The following is a 23,340-nucleotide window of genomic DNA, read 5'->3' on the forward strand; positions in this document are numbered from 1 at the left end:
AGAAACTTTCATTTTTTATAGCAGGATACAACATAAAAATTTAAACAAATTCTTACATAACTTTAGGTAATTACCATGACATTAGCTAGAATTTCTTACCTAAAAACCTACGAAGCTTCATCATATCTAAGTGGAAGTATTCAATTAGTCCATGAAGACTAAATAAGTGAAAGGTTAAACTCACTAGACTGTTTCCTAAAAAGAAAAAGGAAAATGTTATGCCAATATAAATACCAGCACCTAAATTTTTTATTCCATTTTTAACCAGGAAATGCATTTGGCATATCTATAATATTAATATGTCTCTGACTACATTTACAGAGTTTTCTGTATACGTACAGACATCACTAAATATAATGTACTATCTTATGATTTTCATCTTCATTTTTTCCAAGTCAGATTTTAAAAATGAAATTTTATTTCTTATTTCTTATTTACATAAAAACGATTTCTTTATAGTTATTTTTTCCAAATGAGGATTTGACCTTTACATATTATTTTAGAAGGTGAATAAGTACAATGAATTATGAACAATGAAAATCCTCCTTATAAAACAATTTTGCAAAAGAACTACCTCATGTAAATTGATAGCATCCTAGATTTTTAACATCTTCTCTGACAGAATACTCTTTGGCAACAGGAAACATGTCTTATGCATTATTATATTCCCCCAACACCTATTAAAGTGACATATATGGTGAGCAATAAATATTCTAAAAATGAATTTCATCACATTTTTTCAGCATTTAGAAAATAAAAAAATTTAAACTTAATCAAGGGATTCATTCAAATTAATGAGTTAATAGTAGGCAGTAAGGTAACATAGAAAGAGTACTGGATACTGTCATCAGAAGACCTGAGTCTGAATCTTGCATCTGTGCTATCTTCGTGACCTACAGGTAAGTCATCGAGCCTCTTAGCACTCAGTTTCTTGATAGTAAAATGATGGGTTGAACTAGATCTATGAACTTCTTTTACAGTACACCCCCTATCAGCAAAAAAATTTTCCATACATGTGTCCTATATATAGTTAATAAGTTATATACTTATGTTACTATATTATTATATTTTTGTAAAATAATTTAAAATAAAACTTTTAAAAGAAAGATGAAATAATATTTGATCCTAAGGGTTAACAGGGAGCCATTGGATTTTCCTGAAAAGCAGAATGACATGATCATTGTTTAGTAGTCTTTTAGTCATGACCGACTCTTCATGACTCCTTTAGGGGTTTTCTTGACAAAGATACTAGAGTGGTTTGCCATTTCCCCTTCTCCAGCTCATTTTCCAGATGAAGAAACTGAGGCAAACAGAGTTAAGTGACTTGCCCAGGGTCACACAGCTAGTAAGTGACTGAGGCCACATTTGAGCTCAGGAAGATGAGTCTTCCTGATTCCAGGCCTGGCGCTCTATCTACTTTGTTACTTAGCTGCCCCTTGTGACATGATCAGGTCTGTGCTTTTGACAGCTTTGTGGAGAACAGATTGGACAGGAGAGAGACATGAGACAGTGAACAGTCCAAGCAAGAAGTGATAAAAACCTGTACTAGGGTAGTGGCTGTGTGAATGGAGAAAACGGATGTTGTAAAGATGAAAACAACAAAACATTACATGAAAACAACAAAAGATTACAACTTATTCATTCCACTGCTCCAGATCACAGAACCAACTAAGGAGAAAAGAGCAAGCTAAAGGATATCTATGGTAGCCACAAAATTATAGGGGGGGGGGGGGGGGCGGGGGGGGGAGCTGGCAGGAAGAAATAGCAAGAAGGAAGGTAATTGATATGCTGGAGGAAGGGTAAAGGGGGACTTTCCCGATATCATGTGTGCAGCTGCTGGTTACCCTGCTCAGAGGTTAGGACACAACCATACCAAGAGGTGCAAGACAGAGCTGGGGGAGGGGACTTAGAGTTTGAACAACAAAGGAGGCAGGGTGGGGTACTGTTGGGAGTTAATAGGTGGAGGAGGGCCTTGTGCTTGTGTTGCAGATAAGCTCAATGACTAGCTATTGTGTGTGTGTGGGGGGGGGGAGACCCACGTAAACCAAATTCCCAACCTCAAGTTGGTTGAACACATACACTCTTTAGACGTAGCGAGTTTAAGATGCCACCTAAAGAACATCTACTTTGAGAAACCTAAAAGGCAGTTCAAAAACAAGTACTTTTATGAAACTGAAAAAGTATCACGATTTACTAAACAAATAACAATAATTAATAAACATGAACTATGTGGTCTGGAAAATCCTTGTGAAATGAGTAAGCTATTCCTGATCCTTGTTCCAAATTTCACCTAGATTATCTAATCTGTCTCAGGAAAGTTCGCAATTATTTCCATAATATTCTATAAATGATAAATATCATGTTATCCCTACATTAATGTAGTATTATTACTACAAAGTGATACCCAATAATTTCTTTCACATGAATATAACCTATCAATTTCCTGTGGCTGAGTGAGCATGGGGCTCAGGAGTCTACGGTCTACTTTGATGGGAGAATATCCCCATCTTCTGGGGATCAGAAAAATTGCACATTGCGAATATTACATAAAACAGGACTGTAGCACAAAGGAAGAAACTTATATGTATCTAATAAAGCTTGGAACACAAATTAAACCAGAGAGGTTTTGTACATAACAGTATTTCCTTCACTGTTCCAAAATAGGAACTAATTACTATAATAAGAGTGAATGAGAAAAATTACTCAGATCAATCTATGATCATATAAATTTGGCTGACCCATTTGATGACAAAGATTGTAATCTATTCATACTTGCTGATCTTGTGCTGTTCTGGTTAAAACCAGTGGACTCTTTAAAAACATTCAATTTATAAAAATTTGAGACTACAATAAACCTTATTTTTATCATCAAAATCTACTGAAATATTACATAACAGTTTATGCTAAATCTAGGTACATATCAACAGTAGGCAAACAAGAAGTCATTTTTTTGCCAGTAGTACCATTAAGTGTTCTATTTATGTGTTAAATTTCAACTTGGCCAGTAATATATTTATTTACCTAGCTTTGCTTAGCACAGTGCCCAAACATACAAATATGTGCTAGACACAATTTATTATGATGATGGGTATGGGGGAAAGTGCTGGATTTAGAATCAGTAGACCTAAGTTTAAATCCTAACTCTGATATTTATTGCTTTTGTGACCTAGAGCAAGTTACTTAATTTCTCACTTCATTTCTTCATCTCTAAAATAAGGTTATACGAGATGACCTCTGAAGTCCCTCTCAACTTTGTCTATGGTTCTGCATACAAATGATATAAAATATGTTCAATGTTCATAGATTAAGTAATCAGTTTAACTACCTACATTGTGAAAGGCAGTATGACAGAATGGATGGAAGAGCAACCTTGGAGTGAGGAAGATCTGGGTTTAAATTAGAGCAACTGAAGTTCCACCTCATACCCATCAAATAGGAAAAAAAAAAAAAGCAAATGGTCGTGCCTGACACCTCATGACCATATTTGGGATTTTCTTGGCAAAGATATTGGAATAGTTTGCCATTTTCTTCTACAGCTCATTTTACAGATGAGGAAAGTGAGGCAAACAAGGTTAAGTGACTTGCCCAAGGTCACACAGCTAGTAAATATCTGAGCCCAGATTTGAACTCAGGAAGATAAGTCTTCCTGACTCCAGGCCTGATGCTCTATCCACTACACCCCCTAGAGGAAGAAAAATATTTTGGTCCTTCTGGCAGTGACTTATTTATAGAAATCAAATTGAGCATTTTTTTTAGACTTTCATTCTTTCTACTGTCTTTCTTTATTCCCTCACATTTCTCTACTATGGATGACTTTTGCTTTGACAGAGTAGATTAGAATAAACCATTCTTTACTTACCATTAGTTAATCTATCGAAGAGAAAGATATCAAAATTCCAACTGCCAACTTTTTCCAACATACACTGAAATAAAATAAAAATGTTTCCACTATTAACATAATTTCAATCAACATTTTCTGTTATCTGTGACTGCTTCCAAAAAAAGCAATGGAAATTGAAACTGACTCGCTCATATTATGAAGGAACATGTTACCAAATAATACACTTGTTCAAAGACCTGTCTACTTGATTCAGAAAGAGATAAAGTTACTATGATTTGAAAAATGAATCATTTCATATTTCTTTAGTGTCTGGGGTTGGGAGGGAGAATGACAGCAGAGAATAAAGCAAGAAGAAGGGGTTTTGGTCTTCTTATTCCCCATGTAATTTTAATAATCCTGTGTAAATATAATTTAAGGTTATCAACTATTTCAATCGAAGTTTTTGCAAATCACAAAGCATCATAACATTATGATGTTGATCTGGCTTATTATTTGGGATAAAGAATTAAGTTAATATGGACAATCTATTAGATATTAAACACTGCCTCCCTAAAAACAAAATTAAATAGCTTTTACCTAAACTGAAGATTCTTACTTCTATAAGGATGTGGTTTAAAACTATTCTCAACAATTCAGCCTTTATAAAATGTCTGCATAGATGTTAAAAATGTGTAGTACTGGAAGGTCTACATGGAAATAACAATTTTGCCACTGATTACTTAGATGAGCTTAAGCAAATAAGTTCTTTAAATCTCAGTTTCTCATCTGCAAAATGGAAAGGCTGGACAAGAATGTTCCTAAGGTATCTCTTAGCTCTAAAATCCTGTGAAATAATACTTGCCTAACAGCCAAAAGACATGGTGTCTATTTCTAGCTTTGGCATTAATTTCTTATGTAACAAGTCGAGTCAATCTCTCTGAGCCTCAGTTTCTTCATCTGTAAAATGGTAGGGTTGTAACCAATTTCCACATCTTTTTTTTTCCTCAAATATTATGTTCTAAAAATCTACTTTTTACTCAATGTTAAACCAATATAAGAGTATGCTTTCTTTCACTACTGCACAAACTCACGTTTTGTACCTTTCAATTTCAAAGGCAGTCATTCAAAAGAAAAAAGAGCATACAAAAGGTTAGCTCAAAAATGTATCTCAAACACTGGACTAAATCTCCATAAATTATTATGTTAGTATACATACGTGAAATTCTTTGCTTAATTTATTCAAAAAATTGAAAATGTTAAAATAAACTGTACAAACCTTAGCTTGTCCATTATAATCATCATCTAAAATGTTTAATGAATTTGAAACAGCAACACCACGGAAAAAGTGAGAAGATCTAAGATATCGCTGGAAACTTAGTAACCTTCTTATATTCCTGGCAGACACAGACACTTCAATTTCAGATTGTGCTGAAAAATAACAACAAAATCAGTAGATCAGTCAAAACTATTATTCCATAAAATATACAATGTCTTTCTGCCAATCCCTATGCTTCCACAGAAGATTTTTTAGAACTTATCTACTTAACAATTTCTACCATGCTAAGGAAAAACAGGCAATATTAATCACATTTTTTCATTGAGGATGAAAGTTGAAATGGCCTACCTGATGATCACCTGAAGAGCACAAAGAGACCCAAACAAAAGCCAGACTTTGTGCCTCTCAGACCACCTACCCCTAGCTGCACTGTTATTTGGTCTTTCTACCAGTTCTAAGTAGCATATGGACAAAATTGCCAAACCTGGATTAATACTAACTTTCATACTTAGAAACCGTTTCCAAGCTACATTTGAAACTCTCAAAATTATCTTTTAACTCTTTAGACTCTCTTAAAACGCTTTCCTAAAAAAAGAAACTGCTTTCACTGAGAGAAAAAAAAAAAGACCAAGTTGATTTAAGGATGATTTCTATAACTCATAGAGATGGGAAACAAATTTCCTAAAAGCAACTGACTGTAATTTACATTGTTTCTGGCAAATACAATATAGACTATTTTTACTAATGTTAAACACACATGTAAACACACCAGGCTAATAAAATGTCATCCAATACCATAATCTACAGTTTGCTCATTTCCAAAAGAAAGTAATGCATTTAACAATTAACTATTTTATTCCAAAACAAATATTTTGCCTCAAATAAAAGTTGTTTCAGCAAGAACAAATTTTACTTTTCTTTTCATTTTTTTAAAAATGAAAAATATTATAAAAATATAGTATAAAAAAGTCTCATACTATAAAAAATAGCCAATTAAGTCACATTTGAATGGTTAAGTGTAATAACCATGTGATCAGCTGAATACTTGCAATATCTTTTCCTAAGTCCTCTACCCTTTAATATTCCTACTTCTACCTCCCTCCTCACCTCTATTATCATCCACAAGGGGATGTGGATTTTTAAACGTTTTAAAATTTATAGTTTAAATTTCAAAAGACTTATGATGGAAAATGCCATCCACCTTCAGAGAAAGACTTGATGAAGTCTGAACGTACCTCAAAGCATACTATTTTCACTTTCTTTGTTTTTTTTGTGTGTTTTTTTTTCCTTTTGTTCAGTTTCTTCTTTCACAACACAGCTTACGTGGAAATATGTTTAACATGATTGCACACATATAACCTATATCAATCAAATGGTTTGCTATAATGGGGACAGCGGAGAAGAGGGAAGGAGAAAAATTTGGAACTCAAAATCTTATTAAAAAATTAATGTTGAAAACTGTCTTTATATGTAATTGGAAAAAATAAAATACTATTTACATAAAATTTATAGTCTAGTTTTCCAGTGTCACTCAGCTTGCCTGAGGATCATTAGTAGCAATGTGGCTGAGGAAATATAATTGCTAAATTAAGCAAAATTTAATTAGAAAGTAAATCTGGTGTTGCTAAAAATCATTTGACATCTGAATGCATTAGTCAGGTTTGTATTTGCTATGCCCCTATCTGTATATTACTAATGATATTCCCAAATAGTCATAAATGTCTAATGCTATATTCTGTCATTTGTACTTAAAGGAAAACATGTCCAATTTATTGTCAAATCCTCTTAAATCTATTTTCAAAATATCTCTTGTATAGGCCCCTTTCTTTCCTTTGAGACACACCTAGACTATCACAATAGCCTGATGGTGGGTCTGCTTGCCTCAAGTCTCCAGTCCACTGTCTACTCACCTGTTCAAGTGATCTTCCTAAAGTTCAGGTATAACCATGTCACCACCCTATTCAATAAGCTCCTTTGGCTCTCTAGCACCTCCAGAGGTGGCAAAGTGGTACAGCAGATAGAGTACTTGGCCTAGGGTCAAGACTTCAAATCCAGGCTCAGACGATCATTAATTGTCTGATCCTGGGCCAAGTCATTTCATCTCAGCCTCAGTTTCCTTATCTATCTTGTTTTACCTTACTCCTCACCACATACTCTGTGATCCAATGACACTGACCCTCTTGCTGCTCCTCATACAAACACTCCTTGCAGCTCTGAAAATTTTCACGGGCTGTCTCCAATGCCTGGATTTTTTTTTTCATCCTCAGCTCCATCTCCAGAGCCTGTCTTCTAGTCCTAGCTAAAATCTTATCTTCTACAAGAAGCCTTTCCCAATCCCCTTTAATGTTAGTGCCTTCCTTTTATTGATTATCTCTAATTTACCCTGTATATACCTTGTTTGTACATAGTTGACTCCACCCCTCCAGGCCCTCCCTCCCCACTGAAGTGCCTGGCACTTATTAAGAGTTCAATAAATGTTTGTTGACTTGATACTTTAATTTTTCAAAAGCTTACTTTTAAAATGTAAAGAACTATAAAATTAATATGTTACAACTATCTCAGTCTTGGGCTCCCCAATCACTAAACTAGAGTAAATCCCCAAATGCACAGTCCCTCAAAGCTACTTTTCCTGGTTATTATTCCATCACATCTAAAAGCAATTAGTTGAACTATAAAATCAATTTTGTAATCATCAATTTAATATCACCTGCTCTCCCCACCCCATGCGGAGGAATAGGACATGCCTACTACATTCAGGGCCAAGAATAAAAACAGGCCTCAAATATACAATTACTGATAAGAAGGCATAGAGTGCTAATAAAGATTTTATATGCTGAAAAGTTAGAATATGCTATGGACCCACTGTGGAAAGAAGAAGTCAATGCAAATCACTAAGAAGTAGTAAGAGGAAGAAAAATGAGCTTGGCCAGGGAAAGTGTCAAAGGAAAAATTATAATGAAGCGCATATGACTTCTGAAGTCATGCTTAACCTGAGAATATCAGAGGAGAAAAATACGACATTGGCTTGGCAGGATGGGGGGTGGAGGGCAGGGAGAAGTCCAAAGGATTTCGGCAATCACTAGAAAAACATATGTAATCGTTTAAATTTCAACTCTTCTATCTGTGAAGCAGTGTGATAACATGGATAGTGCGCTGGCCATGTTATCAGCAAGAACTGGCTTCCCATCCTGCCTATGATACATCCTGGCCATGTGACTGTGCGAAAATCATTGAATCCTTTACTGCAGATGAGCTGCTGATTTTTATCACTGAAGGGAGTTCCCCAACCAAGAAGCCCTCCACAGCAATTAAAAGTATACATGTATGTTGTTATGTAGTAATAATGTTCATGACTGCTAGTAAAAGTTCATGATTAGGAAAATAAGTTAATAACATGATCATGCTTTACCTTTATGTTTGTTTGTGTCCATTCATAGACTGTAATAACATGAATAGGATATAGGATGAATTCGTAAAAGTCGGCTAACTAGTACACTGAATACAGCACTGGGTCTGGAGTTGAGAAGATCTGAGTTCAAATTCTGCCTCAGACACCTACTAGTTATATGACCCTGGGCAAGTCACTTAACCTCTGATTGCCTCAGTTTCCTCAACTATTAAATGGTAATAATAATAGCAATTATTAGGATTAATCTGAAGATCAAGTGAGCTACTATTTGTAAAGCACTCAGCATGGTTTCTGGCACATAGTAGGTACTATGTAAATGCTACCTATCATCATCATCATCATCATCATCATTACCATAAGACAGAAGTGGGAGAATGCAAGTTTTGTACTCTCAATGGAAAATACTAACAAAAGAGGGAACTGAATCAATAAAGCTTCATTCTATACATTTCAAAGGATTAGTATGTGACACCTAAACTGCTCATAATGTAGAACAGGTTTTCATCAGCCAAAATAGAATGAAATAATTCCTAATAAGGTATAGAAATGCTTCCCCCCTCATCTGCAGCCCTATGGAGAAGAGGCCTACCATCCTCACTATCACCAATAACAATGGCTGGCCGACCAACTTCCATACAACGCCTGAGACAATTTTGTGTACAGAAATATTCAAAGAAGTACCAATTCATTAGATTAGAACCTCATCATAAATAAATTCTACATGTATTATGTGAAAAAAAATCAACATAATTGCAATTTGGGAAAACAAATTTAACTTGATCCATATCATATTCTCTACTATTGTAATGGGGAGTGATAGAAAGCAGAAGTTGCAGATATCAGGAGATTCATGTGGTAAACAGATGCATTTGATTTAAATGCAGAGATGGAAAAAAATCAATTCTAGTAACTTAAAATAGGAAGACAAGACAGTTAATATATTAGCTGAAACTTTTATTTAACAAATATCAAAATGTCAACTTAACAAGTCCTAGATAGGAGAGTCATGGATACAGAGTAGTTCATTTAAAAAAGATACGGGCAGGTAAAGAAGGTTAAAGTGCTTTGAGGCTGCAGGGAAATCCCTTCCAGCTCTACACCTATCTATGCATGATCAATGCACCTGTGACTAAGAAGGTGAGAGTCTTGCTATATTATGCCATGGTCAAACCACATCTGCAATACTGTGTTAATTTCTGGGAGTTACATTTTAAGGTTGTGTTTATCCTTTGTACTCGAAGAAGACCAATGACATCACAATGTTGGGGGTCAAGATATAGTGTGTTCAACTGTGGCTGACCAGTTCAATATGAGCTTGGAAGGCTCTGCCACAGGTTGGGTACAAACAATCCACATGAACATTCGGGAAGGCGATGTCTCTAGATTTGTGCATCTCAAGTTTCCTCTATGTTACTGGGATTCTGCTTTGCATAGCACCTTCTTTGATGCTGGCACGCCATGCTGGGCAGTCTTGTGCCAGTGTCTCCCATGTCTTACAAGCTCTTCAGAGAGACTTTGAGAGCTTCCTTGGACCACCCACTTCTTCCAGAGAGCACTGATAAATTATAGAGTATCCAGAAGGACAAACAGGATAGTGAAGATCCAGATTCATGCCAAATGAAGATCTATTGGAGGAACTAGGGTGATTTTGCTTGATAAAGAGAAGACTTAGGAAGAACACAGCTGTCTTTAATTACAATGGCTGCTACTTGTTTTGCTTGGCTGAAAAAGACAGACCTAGGAACGAGTGGAAGAAGTAAACAGGGAAATATAAGGAAAAATATTTCTAACATTTAGTATCATCCGAAAGTGGAATGGCTGCCTCTGGAGATGGTGGATTTCCTCTCATAGGAAGTGTCTGAGCAAAGGCTGGATGACCACATGTTACATATACAATAAAGGAGATTGTTGTTTAGTTACAGATTGACTTCTGAGACAACTGTGACATTCTGTAGCTTACATAGTCTCTAATAATTATTAAAAAAAAATTTGGGAAGGATTTATAATCATGAATGTTCATAACTGTAACAATTACCTTCAAATTATTTTGTATTCCAATTCAATTAGGAGGCAAGAGCTAGAACCAAGGCCATTACATACAATGGACCAATAGGAGCACCACTAGTAGTCTGGCTACCGTATATTTATATTTATATTATATTTGCATATTATATTGTACATCTTGTTGTCTCCTCAGATAGAACGTAAACTCCTTAGGGGCAAGAAGTGTTTCATTTTTATCTTGGTATACTCAATTCAGTGCCTGGAGTATAGTAGGCACATAATCAATGCTTGTTGATTGAATGAATGAAGATGAGTAATGTGCAATTAGGCTGGAGAAGCTGGAACAAGATTATGAAGAATGTTAAGTACCAAGCTAAATAGTTTATCTTAGAGACAAGAGAGCACCCTTAAACATTTTTGAGCAAGAGAGTGACCCAGGATCAGACCTATCTAACAGGAAGGTATTTGGCAACCGTGTGAAGCTTGAAGCAAGGAGAGCAAGAAATAGGCTGTAACACAGTCCAGGCCGGATGTAATGAGATGCCAACAGAGAATGGTGGCAGTAAATGAATTGAGAAAAAAAGAATGCATTTATGATTTGAAGTAAAGGTAAAACAGGACGTGACAACAGATTTTACATGAAAAATAAGGGGAAAGGATGAATCAAGAGTGATGCTGATGTTTTGAGCCTAGGTGACAGAAATAGGAAAGAAGGGCCAAATTCAGAGGGAATATGATAAATTCAGTTTTGAGTATATTGAGTTTGAAGCACCAGCAGCATACACATGACAAAGTCCAGTATTACTGGAGTTCAGTCAGTGGAGAAATTAGGACTAGAGATCATGGTCTTTAGAAGCAATGTGGCATAGTGGATATAGAGTTGGACATGGTCAGAATCAGGAAAATCTGGGTTCAAATCCTGCTTTACACACTGTGTGAACCTAAGCAAGTCACTTAACCTTTCGCGTGACAGTTTCCTCATCTGTGAAATGGGGATGATAACAATTACATGTACTTTAAAAGGTTCAAATGAGGATCAAATGAAATAAAACATGGAAAGCACTCTGCTAACCTTAAAGTACTATAAAAATGTCAGCAATTATGATTTAGTCAACAAGAACACCAAGTCAGAAGACCAAGGTTCAACTGCCAGTTCTGACATTTATTAGCTCTATGACCTCAAGTCACTTAATTTCTTTGTGCCTCAGTTTCTTTAATAAGTTAACAAGCACTTAGTAAGCACGTACTAAGAATGAAGTACAGTGCTAAGAACTGGTGATACAAACAAAAGTGAAAAACAGTCCCTGACTTCAGGGTTATAGCAATTGTGCATATAGTTTTCCTTGTTCTGGTTACCTCACTGCTCTACACCATTTTATAGAAGCATTCCCATGTTTTTCTACTTTCTTAATACCCATTTTTTACTATGATACAACTGTTAATTCCACTGTAGCCATATACCAAAATTTGTTTATAGTCATTTCCCAATCAATGGGCACTATATTGTTCTTAGTTCTTTGTTACCACAAAAAGTTTCATTATGAATATTTTAGTTTGCATAGGACCTTTCAGCTTGTTTGATAGCCTTAGGATATGGACACAATTTAGTATTTTTAAAACACAATTCTATAGTTTTCCAGAATGGCTGGGGCCAATGCACAGTTTTGTTAACAGGATATTAGTGTTACTATCTTTCCACAGTCCCCAACATTATCTATTTCCATCTTTTGTCATTTTTGTCAGTATTATTTGTGCTCACATAAATCAGGTGGTAGTGGCAGTCAATCATTTTCATAAGGCTTTGGAGGCTTTTGTATATCTTGTGTATAAATGCCTTAAAAGAAAAAATGGACCTTTCTTGTTATCAGTTCACAAATAGTTTCCTCAATACTCGAGCACAGAATCACTAACCACCCCTTCTTCTCACTTTTACTCTATGATTTACTCACAAGTCACCCTCCTTGCTAAAAACCCATGCTCCCCTCAACTTGCCCAACTCTTTGTCCCAACAAATAATGCTTAAGATTCCATCAATGTCACAAAAACCGAGGTTATTTCTGTTGCCAATGTTAAGATCCTGTTTTGTTGCCTGAGAACATTACTAATAATACGGCTTTCAAATTCATAAAATTTCTCTTTACTAAAGCTCAGCTTTTTCAGGCTCAGACTAAATTCTTTTAAACTATAAGTTAGTTCTAATTTGCATCATTATCTAATAATCCATCCCAACAAGTAAAAGCAGAATGGCTCAAATTACTGTTATCTTTCTCAACTCAATAAGTATTTACAATATGCAAGACACTGTGCTAGGCACTGGGGAGACAATTTTTTTTGTTTTTTTTTGGCTAGGCAATGGGGTTAAATGACTCACCCAGGGTCACACAGGTAGTAAGTGTTATGTGTCTGGGCTGGATTTGAACTCAGGTCCTCCTGAATACAGGGCCAGTGCTCTATCCACTGCACCACCTAGACAATTTTTTTTTTTTAAAACAGTTTCTGTCTTCCAGGTACTTAACATTCCACTGAGGGTGGAAAAGACAATATATAAATCACAAAGACTTAAAGTAAATACAAGATAATTTGATGAGGAAAATTGCACTAACAAGCAGAGGTATCAGAAAGATTTTCCATAGGAGGTGGTACCCAAGTTGAGCCTTGAAGGAGGGTAGGGACTCTTAAGAGGAAAAGATGGGGAAAGATTACTTTCTAGGTAGGTGGGACCACTTGTACAAAGGAAGGCTTGAAGGTGAAAGACAGAATACTGAGGAGGCCATTTTGGCTGGAACTTGGAATTGTTTCATTCTTTGTATTTTAGCACCTAGCACAGTAAGTACTTAATAAATACTTGTTGATTAACTGATTGAAAAGTAGGCTGGAGCCAGATTTTAAATGCCTCCTAAGTGTTGCTCCAATGATTCATCATGGCATAAAGTGACCCTCAGCTTTCAAAACATTTAACAGTAGCTCAATTCTGGCAGGTTGCTACTAAGATACAAAAATTTCAGAAACATATCCAGTGATAGACTTTGTTGTCCAAGGGCCAACCCAGCCTTAGGAAAGGCTTATAAATCACCAGAAGGCAGGCATGAAGGCTCTTTTTTTTGTCCTGCCAAAGCAATTATTTTTTCTTTACATTTCTCTATTCTATTCTAAAATAAGAGCTAAATGTGTGATAATGGCAAGCAATTTAATATAGGTCTAACCAGGGGTGGGGAATCTGTAGCCTCGAGGCCACATGTGGCCTTCCAGGTCCTTGGATGTGGCTTTTGATTTGTTCTGTGAGTTTGGGTTCAGTCAAAGGGCCACACTTGAGGATCTAGAGGGCCACATGTGGCTTTGAGGCCACAGGTTCCTCACCCCTGGCTAAGCTATTAGTGAACCAATTAAGAATGTGTACCAGGAACATCTCTAAGACCATAAATTACACTCTGGATTCTCAAAAGACAATACTGCTGGAATACAAGCTCTTGGAGGTCCTATCAAGTTGATGTAGACACAGTGAGGGACTATGATTTTATACAAAGACAAAAATCAAAGTCTGCCGTCAAGTAGCTTACAATCTAGTGAAAAGACAACACATGTATGAAAACACGTACAACATAAGTAACAGACAGTTTTGAGGGCAGCATGATATTGTGGGGGTAAGAGAGAAAGACATATAGCCTTAGAGTCAGGAAGATTAGGATTCAAGCATCATCTCTGATAGAGCCTTATTATCCCTCATCCCCCTTCTTACACTCTATAGTTTAGCCAAACTGACATGCTTGTTATATGTGAAACCAAGATAGAGAAAAAAAAAAAAGTAGTAGTAGTATCCTTGGAGGCTTGGAGAAGCCAATAAATGAACTGGTAGAATGTGCTTTATGGTGTTCTAAAGGGCAACAAGAAGAAACCTTTCTTTTCCCACAGGCAATTTGGGTTAAGTGACTTGCCCAGGGTCACACAGCTGTAAGTGTCAAGTGTTTGGTCTGAGGCCGGATTTGAACTCGGGTCCTCCTGACTGCAGGTCCGGTGCTCTATCCCCTGTGCCACCTAGCTGCCCCAGAAGCAACCTTTCTTGGGGTATTTGGTCAGCTTATATTTCCATATTCTTGATAAGTACGTATAAAAGAAGATCATCAGGAAAATAATTATGGCTTATATGCCAAAATCTGTTGCTGCAGATAAAGTGGCAGAAAATCGATGAAGAATTGAATAAGATGCTCCAAACGAAATCAGGATAATACTTTGGAACTAAGTGAATTCAGTGTAAAAGAAGGATAGGAAGGATGGCAAAAATGTATGCTAAACTATAGTGCTCAGTATTAAAAAAATAATGAGGTCAAAGGCTCAGTCTTATCAAAAGCTTCATGCCTAACTATTAATTGATCCATAAACATTTATTAAGTGCCTACTACATGCCATACATCATGAATACTTTTTTTTCAATCAGTAGCTAAAGGATATGGTGAAAACTAAATAAGCATCATTTAGAAATGAAAAGGGTAAAAATTTAAGACAGTTACCACTGCGAGTAACTTCTGAATCACTTATCAGTGTATAGTAATGCCATCAACATGATCAAAATCATTATCAAATTAAAAAATAAGCATAAAAATGAGAATATGGCATGCAATTAAAACAGTTTTTACATAACTTAAACAGGCTATTGAAAAATAAAATAAAAATTAAACAAGCTACTGAAAAATGCAAAATGGATAAAACATACATTGCCACTATTACCATTTTCTAAGTAAGTTTAGCTAATGAAAATCAATTGTCATAAAAAGGAAGCCAAAATAGCCCAGAAATCACCTCAGTTAGCAAATATTTGACCTCCTCAATAAATGGGGAGCTATGTCTGCAAAGAATAACATTTATCTTCTGCCTTTTGGAATATCATATTCCAAGGTCTTTGCTCTTTAAAAATAGTAGCAGCTATATCTTGTGTGATCCTCACCATGGCTTTTTGGTGCCAGAATTCTTTTTGGTTGCTTGGAGTATTTCTTCTGTGACACGCGAACTCCAGATTTTGGCTATGAAGTTCCTCGAAGTTTTCCTTTTGAAGTATCTTTCAGCAGGTGACCAGAGAATTCTATTTTGCCCTCTGGTCCTAACAGATCTGGACAGTTTTATTTCATGATTTCTTGAATTATGATGCCCAGTATACTTTTCTGATCATAGCATTTAGGCAGTATGATATCAATCCCATGTTCTCTCTCCTTGATCTGTTTTCCAGATCAGTTATTTTAAATGAGATACTGTACTGTTTTTTTAGTCTTTCGACTAACATTTCTTCCTGTCTCATGGAGTCATTCATTTCTGTTTGATCTTTTAATTTTCAAAGAATCTGTTTCTGTGAGGTTTTATACCTCCTGTGCTAAACTAATTCTACTTGCCAGTGTTCCCTCTACAACTGTCATTTTGTTTCCAATTCTTTCCTCTATGACTTACTTTATTTATAAAATCATTTTAATTTAAAAATAATCTCTCTTTATTTCTTGGAGGAATTCTAGTTGAATTTATGTCCAAGTTATTTGTCTTTGAAGCTTTGCACGTAGATGTTCTGGAGTCATGTTTCTGGAGTCTTCTTCTGGGTTTGTGTCTTTGGTTTATCTCCTTGTCACCTAAGATTTCTTTATGGTGGGGATCATTTTTCATTTACTTATTTCATCCAACCTTACTTTCTGAATGGGTATTCTGTCTTAAGGCCAGCCTCTAAACATTTCTGGAAGGAAATGTTTGTGCTTTGCTTAGATCTATTTTCTATTCTCTTGGCTCTGCTGCTGCTTTCTCGGGATACTGCATGCTGTATTCTTCAAAGATCTCCAAGAACACAGCTTAGACTGCAAGCTCTGAGTATGCGCTAAGCTTTCAGATCCAGAGTAATGTCTGATTGTTGCCTTCCTGGTCTGAGCTTCGCAGACCTGGTTTAGGTCTGGGCAAAACAACTGTGGGCTGGCTCCCGGTTGGAGCTCCAATAGACAAGTGCTTGCCCTAGCTCCCATCAGTTAGCCAGAAGGCTCTACAGATTTCAGACTAGGATAAGAGCTGAATCAGAGAACACACTTAGGGTTCAAAGAAACACAGATGCTGGTCACTTCAGTTTCTGCTCCTTGCCTTGGACATAGCCTCAGGCTAAGTACTACTTCTTGCCCCGGATCACCACTCCAGGAGCAAATCCTTTCTTCAGTCTGCACTGGATCTGTGGCATAGTTCTAGAGTATGAGTAGCAGAGCTACCAGCTGGCACCATTTTCTGTTCCCAGATTAGTAGCAGGCCTAGCCCTGTAAGATACAGGACCTCTCTTGACCCTAATGCACAGATGCAGACCTTGGTTCAATTTCTATGCTGAACATCTGACACAGGGCCACCCTTCTGTCTAGACATCATTCCCAGTTCCATAGATCGCCATCTCTTATGCTGAGTTGGACTAGAAAAATGACTCAAGTGTGATTTTTTTCCCTCAGATTTTCTTATCAGGCCATAATCTGATGCTTTTTCGAGGTCTTTTTAAAGTAGGCAGCTAGGTGGTACAGTGGATAGAATTCTGGGCCTACAAAAGGAAGACATGAATTCAAATCCCTCCTTAGAAATCTACTAGCTACATGACTCTGGACAAGTCACTTAACCTATTTTCCTTGGTATCCTCACCAGTAAAATATAAATAAAAATAGCATCTACCTTCTAGGGTTGTTGTGAAGGTAAAATGAATTATTTGTAAAAGTGCTTTGCAATTATATAAATGCTTAGTTATCATTATCAGCAGTAGTAGTTGCAGCAGCAGTAGTAGTAACAGCAGCAGCAGTAGTAGTAACAGCAGCAGCAAAGTAGTAGTAGTACATGGTGGTGGTATCGTCGCGGTCATCACTGTTGTTGAGATCTGAACTGTAACCACTTCATTATACTTTGCCTTCTTGGTTGGTCTCCAGTAAATTTCTTGTTAAAATCTAAGCTGGTTGGTGATTGTCTGCGTATCATATCACTCTCAGCTGACAAATCGCATTTTTTAAAACCATTTAACATTAACTTTTACAAACGGATATTTACTTCAAAGATATAGCAAGAGCAAATGTACAAACATTCTCCTCCTCAACACCTTGGGGCATAACCCCCCCCATGTCATCTGCGAACAGGGGTGGGAATTAAACTCTAAACTTAGGTCAGTTTCTACAGAGCATCATTCCCACCAAATTAATGTCCAAAAGAGGCATTGCTGCCAAATAGGTCCTTGTTTCAGGTTTTGCTGGTGGGGATATAAAAGGTCACTCCCAAAGATCACGCCTTGATGCACAGGCTATCAATGAGACACTGGTGGGAAAACCTAGCCTGATTGTGGTTCACTTCTCCAACCTCAAAGATCAGGGACTACATCTTGTACTTAAGAATGGAAAAGAATGAACAAAAAGGCTGAAAACCTAGGCTTATTTCTCACAGGGGAAGAAGGCCTAAAAGCCCTTCCCTTTATATCACACCAGATGCCATTACAACACGAGTGGGCAGCTGAAGAAAATGAAGCCAAGAGGGCTGGTTGAAGCCAACTAGGGACTTTAAAATTCTTATTAACTACTACTGATTATGCAGTTAGTGAAATAGAACATCAATGCCATCTCCACAGCCTCTCTCAGGAACTTTGTTGAAACAACATCAGGACTATGGGAGAAGCAGGCATCTGGTCTCTCAGATACTTTGTGCAAGTCCCAGGCTTCCATTCCATGTTTCTTTATGCTCTCTTAAAAGTTACAAAAAAATGTTCTCAAAAAATTACTCAGCAATTTAAGTTTTAAATGACTTCATTTTTAAGAAAGAGATATATATGAAAGGGCTATAGTATTATAGCTATGCTTTTGCTTTGAAAATACCACGTTTACCAAAGACCCCAGCTTCTGGGATAAGAACCCACTCTTTGGAAAAGAACTGCTGGGAAAACTGGAAAAGAGTATGGCAGAAACTAGGCATAGACCAAAATCTCACACCATATACCAAAATAAAAGTCAAAATGGGTACATCATTTAGCTATAAAGGCTGATACTATAAGCAAACTGAGAGAGCAAGGAATAGTTTACCTGTCAGATCTATGGAGAACAGAAGAATTCATGACCAAACAAGAGACAGAGAACATTACGAAAAGCAAAATAGATAATTTTGATTACATTAAATTGAAAAGTTTTTGAACAAACAAAGCCAATGCAACTAAGATTAGAAGGAAGGTAGAAAATTGGGAAAGAATTTTTACAACCAGTCTCTCTGATAAGGGCCTCATTTCTAAAATATATAGAGAATTAAGTCAAATTTATAAGAATGCAAGCCATTCCCCAATTGATAAGCGCTCAAAGGATATGAACAGACAGCTCTCAGATGAAGAAATTAAAGCCATCTATAGTCATATGAAAACATGCTCTAACTCACTATTGATTAGAGAAATGCAAATCAAAACAACTCTGAGGTACCACATCACACCTATCAGAATGGCCAATATGACAAAACAGGAAAATGATAAATGTTGGAGAAGATGTGGGAAAATTGGAACACTAATACATTGTTGGCAGAGTTGTGAAATGATCCAACCATTCTGGAGAGCAATTTGGAACTATGCCCAAAGGGCTATAAAAATGTGCATATGCTTTGACCCAGCAATAGCACTTTTAGGGCTATATCCCAAAGAGATCACACAAATGGGAAAAAGACCTACGTGGACAAAAATATTCATAGCAGCTCTTTTTGTAGTGGCAAAGAATTGGAAATTGAGAGGATGCCCATCAACTGGGGAATGGCTGAGCAAGTTGCGGTTATATGAATGTGATGGAATACTGTGCTATAAGAAATGATGAACAGGCTGACTTCACAAAAACCTGGAAAGACTTGTATGGTCTTATGCTGAGTGAAGTGAGCAGAACCAAGAGAACATTGTACACAATAACAGCCATGTTGTGTGATGACTAATATTGATAAACTTAACCCTTCCTGGCAATACAACGATCTAAGACATCTCCAGAGGCCTTGTGATGGAAAATGCTATCCACACCCAAAGAAAGAACTATGGAAGCCAAATTGTTATTTTTTTCTCTTCTGTTGAGTTTTATTTCCTCTTTCTGATGGTTCCTCCCATTGATTTTAATTTCTACTTACAACATCACTAATGTGAAAATATGTTTAATATGAATGTAAATGTATAGCCTAAAAAAAAATATACCATGTTTCAACTTTGTCACTTCACTCCTAAATCCACTGTTGCTTATATAATTCAATCAATCAACCATTCAGAAATTCTTATCAGGCATTTACATTTATTATGTCCAACTAGTTATAATAAGCTAATTGAGTTCAGAAAAGCATATTTTAAGTTATGCTAAGCTTAAACATTCAATATTCTTTAAACATAGGTCTGAATAGATAAGCTCACTGAGAGAACATATTGCCTCAATTTTGTATTTATATTCTCAGCACTTAGCACAGTAACTGATACATAGCAAGCATTTAATAAATACTTGATGACTGATACCTGTGTATAACAAATGTCTGTAAAACAAATACCATTTAGTATCAGAGATTTAGGCCCTTAAGAGATCATTTAATCTAACACTTTTAATCTACAGATGAGGAATTGCACTATTACAATATGATGCTATAGTCTGAAAACCTTAGAGTCAACTAAAAAAATAACTTCAGCAAAATCACAGGATTCAAAATAAACACTCAGAAATCATCAAAACTTATCCTGATTATTTATTTAGAATCTTAAATCCCTTTCTACTAAGAACTGAAAAGATACTTCTTTCATATTGTTATTTTTTTAAACGCCCTAATACAAGGGTGTTATTGCTTTGAAAATCTGCAATTTATGTTGCTGAAATAATACGAAAGTTAAAATTTCTAGTTTTTAAAAAAGCCTCAATGAGAAGTATTTTTTCAACTGCTATACTTACAGTGAAAAATACGAAAATCAATGTATGGATGAGAACCTCTTCTTTCTGATTCAAATCCTGCCCGACTCCTTACTCGTACATCTCCTAGATAGGGTCAAGAATAAAATAGAAGCTTGCAAGACTGTAGAGATAAATACACAAATGAAAAGAAGCTGCTGTCAGCAATACACAGCAGTCTCAAAATTAGTGATCTACACAACTTATCTAGTAATGATTTCTATGGGTCAAGTAGCTAAAAACATTGACAGAACTCATTTCTAAGGATAGTCTACTGTGATTTTTATATTACAAGAAATCCCAGGAATTTATTATATTATTTGTTTTAAGGTATGATGTCTTAAAGGAGTTAAACACAAATGGATGATAATCCTATTTCTATAAAATGAGCACAAATTGCTTCTGAATCTCCTAGAACAAAAAACCCAGCTAAACTAATGCAAATTTGTTAAATGTCAAAACAATGGTTAGCACAGAAAAATTTACTTCAATAAATCCAAGATTTAAGCACAATGTATGAGTTGTTTTAAAGTTAAATATCTTATCTGCTACTTTATCAATTTATAGCTAAATTTTAGTGAGTTTATGTAAGACAAAAAAATTGATTATTCAGAGTACAATAGCACTCATTAGTTTTATCATTCTAGAAGTACTAAATCATATGACTGATCTGAACAAAGAAATATAAAATACAAAGCAGTTTTAAAAGTTCCTTGTCTTCTAAGTTTATCTAACAGAGGTAAAATTCCACACATTATAGGGGAAAAAAGTATCTTCTGTGATTATATTTGCTACTGCAGTGAATATAATAAACAGTGTATTTTTTTTCTGTTGATTAGGAAGTATGTTTGCAATAAAGAAACTGATTTTGGTGGGTTTGAAGTGGATTTATTACTTCATGATGATCTCGCACATGTTTTCGTAACTCCAAATACTCAGGTAAGTCCTTTAGAAATAAAAGTTGATTTTTTAAAGGAAAATTATTTTACTGGTTAGTGAAAAATCAATTTACTTTTTCTTAAGCCTACTCCTAAACTAACATGGATCTCAAACCCTTATGTCCTAGGGACTTACCTAAGGCATATGCTAAATGATTTCACCCAGTATATCATAGCTCCTAATTGTCAGAGGCAAAGTTTGAATCCCACTGATTGAGACCCAGTATTTTATGAATACTTGGCCTTTACACTATCACAGCAAGGCAATCAACAGATGGCGACATACACATAATTCTCAGGACATAGAGATCTCAGTTAAAGAGCACCTGTTTCTGATAAGAATAGGCCAGTTATGATTGTATTTACACAGAATTCTTACAAATAATGATCCTAGAAATCATAACTATTGAGTCAGAGTCCTTAACCTTAAAATGAGGGTACTATATTAGATTAAATCTAGGTTCTCTTACATCTCCAAGATTTTCTTGATTCTAATGAATGGCTCATTTTAGAATTAGAGTGGATTAAAACTTATGAATGAAAAGAAACAAATCTAAACTCAAATTAACATTTTCTTCCACAAGTAAACAAATTAAATCTATCAATTTGTGTTTTACAATATACATAAACATCTTAGAAAGCACTTGGTAATTATAAAATGAAAGGAGCATCTCATCAGGTCTGACTGGCACTCATACGTGAATTCTTAATATCTATACATCAAGGACTCATAATTTCATTAATTCAAGTACTGCCTTCACCAAGAAAGATTACAACTACTCTAACTTTTAGCAGACAGCCTTCATAAGTTGTTATGATCAAAAACAGCTAACATCTAGTACGCTGTTGGTATTAAACTTAAATACCGGAGTTGTGTCCACTTCCCAGTATGACTTTGCAGGATCAGACAGCAATAACAGAAAGTTAAGGGTGATTATATATTAATAACAGATACTAGGCACTGATATGAATGCTTACAGATTAGGAAGAGCAAGTTTCAGTCAGCTAACAATATTAATTGACTTCTAAAAGAATAAACTTCAACATTACTATTTTATAGAAACACTCCTTTCCTTTCTTGCCAGGTAACTTTTTAAGGAAAAAGTTTTTTTTTAAAAAAGTCAGATACCCTGACAGTAAAATATTTACTGAGTTCTAGGATAAAGCCTTAACTGCAGAAAAAAAAAAAAAGAGCAGACCACATATAACACGGATACTAACCAGTCACATTCTTTATAGATCCAAACAATAGTTTGGAGAGTTTCAGAGTTACTCAACCAATAAGCATTTTTAAGGATAAATGATATTCAGAATACATCTGCTGATAAGAATTTAAATTTGCAGGCTCCTTTTCTTTTTTGATACATCAAAGTGAGTCACATTCAATTTTTTCAACATAGTTTGGTGTTTGTGTTGTAGTGAAAAGGAGATGGTCCAAAAAGTGAGAGTTTACACAAATATACAGGCAGATAAACCAATAAAGAAGATCTGTTTTTAGATCTGTTGATTTATCTGCCTAGTGCTAGATCTTTATTCAGACTTCCTCTGCTTACTTCCTGGTGTTTCAGCTTTCTTTCTGTATTACCACTCACTCTTTGGGCTCTCCTTTCCACTGCAATACAAATACCCTTTCATGCTGAAGGGGTCAGCTGGGCCCAGGCCCATGCACTGAGAAACCTCTTGGGAGACAGTATTGGCCTCAAATGCTTTGTTAGACTTTATACTTGCCTCCTTCCAGCCTTTGGTTTTAAACACTATGTGCACTTTTGCTGCACTTCTCAAAAGATTTCAATTTACCATTCCCAACCTTTCCTTTGACTAGCTGGGTATAATTACTGCCTGTTGCTTCTTGAAGAGTCAGGAAGGTTCATTATCATCGAAGATTCCTATAGGAGAACCCTTAATCACAAGCCCCTTCATATGTCTTGCTCAATAACGTGAGCAGGTAGTTATCAGTTGGAGATAAAGATACTGAATGAGAATTCTAAGTA

General features: G+C 35.8%; 1 protein-coding gene across 3 annotated transcripts in view; it reads right to left on the minus strand.

Annotated features, from left to right (window-relative positions):
• Nucleotides 1–23,340, minus strand: part of LOC114054211 (high affinity cAMP-specific 3',5'-cyclic phosphodiesterase 7A) — a 141,220-nt gene that overhangs the window by 35,716 nt on the left and 82,164 nt on the right. For 2 of the 3 annotated variants that reach the window (XM_027877380.1, XM_027877381.1), the window contains exons 3-6: nt 20,415–20,498; nt 5,097–5,248; nt 3,860–3,923; nt 100–195 (exon numbers count right to left, since the gene is read on the minus strand). In XM_027877380.1, the coding sequence (XP_027733181.1) occupies nt 100–195; nt 3,860–3,923; nt 5,097–5,248; nt 20,415–20,498 (396 nt within the window). The remainder of the gene's footprint in view (nt 1–99; nt 196–3,859; nt 3,924–5,096; nt 5,249–20,414; nt 20,499–23,340) is intronic. The other variant, XM_027877382.1, reaches the window with a different exon arrangement.

The sequence above is a fragment of the Vombatus ursinus genome, unplaced genomic scaffold (genome assembly GCF_900497805.2).
Source record: "Vombatus ursinus unplaced genomic scaffold, bare-nosed wombat genome assembly UNPS02014812.1, whole genome shotgun sequence".
Classification (NCBI taxonomy): domain Eukaryota; kingdom Metazoa; phylum Chordata; class Mammalia; order Diprotodontia; family Vombatidae; genus Vombatus; species Vombatus ursinus.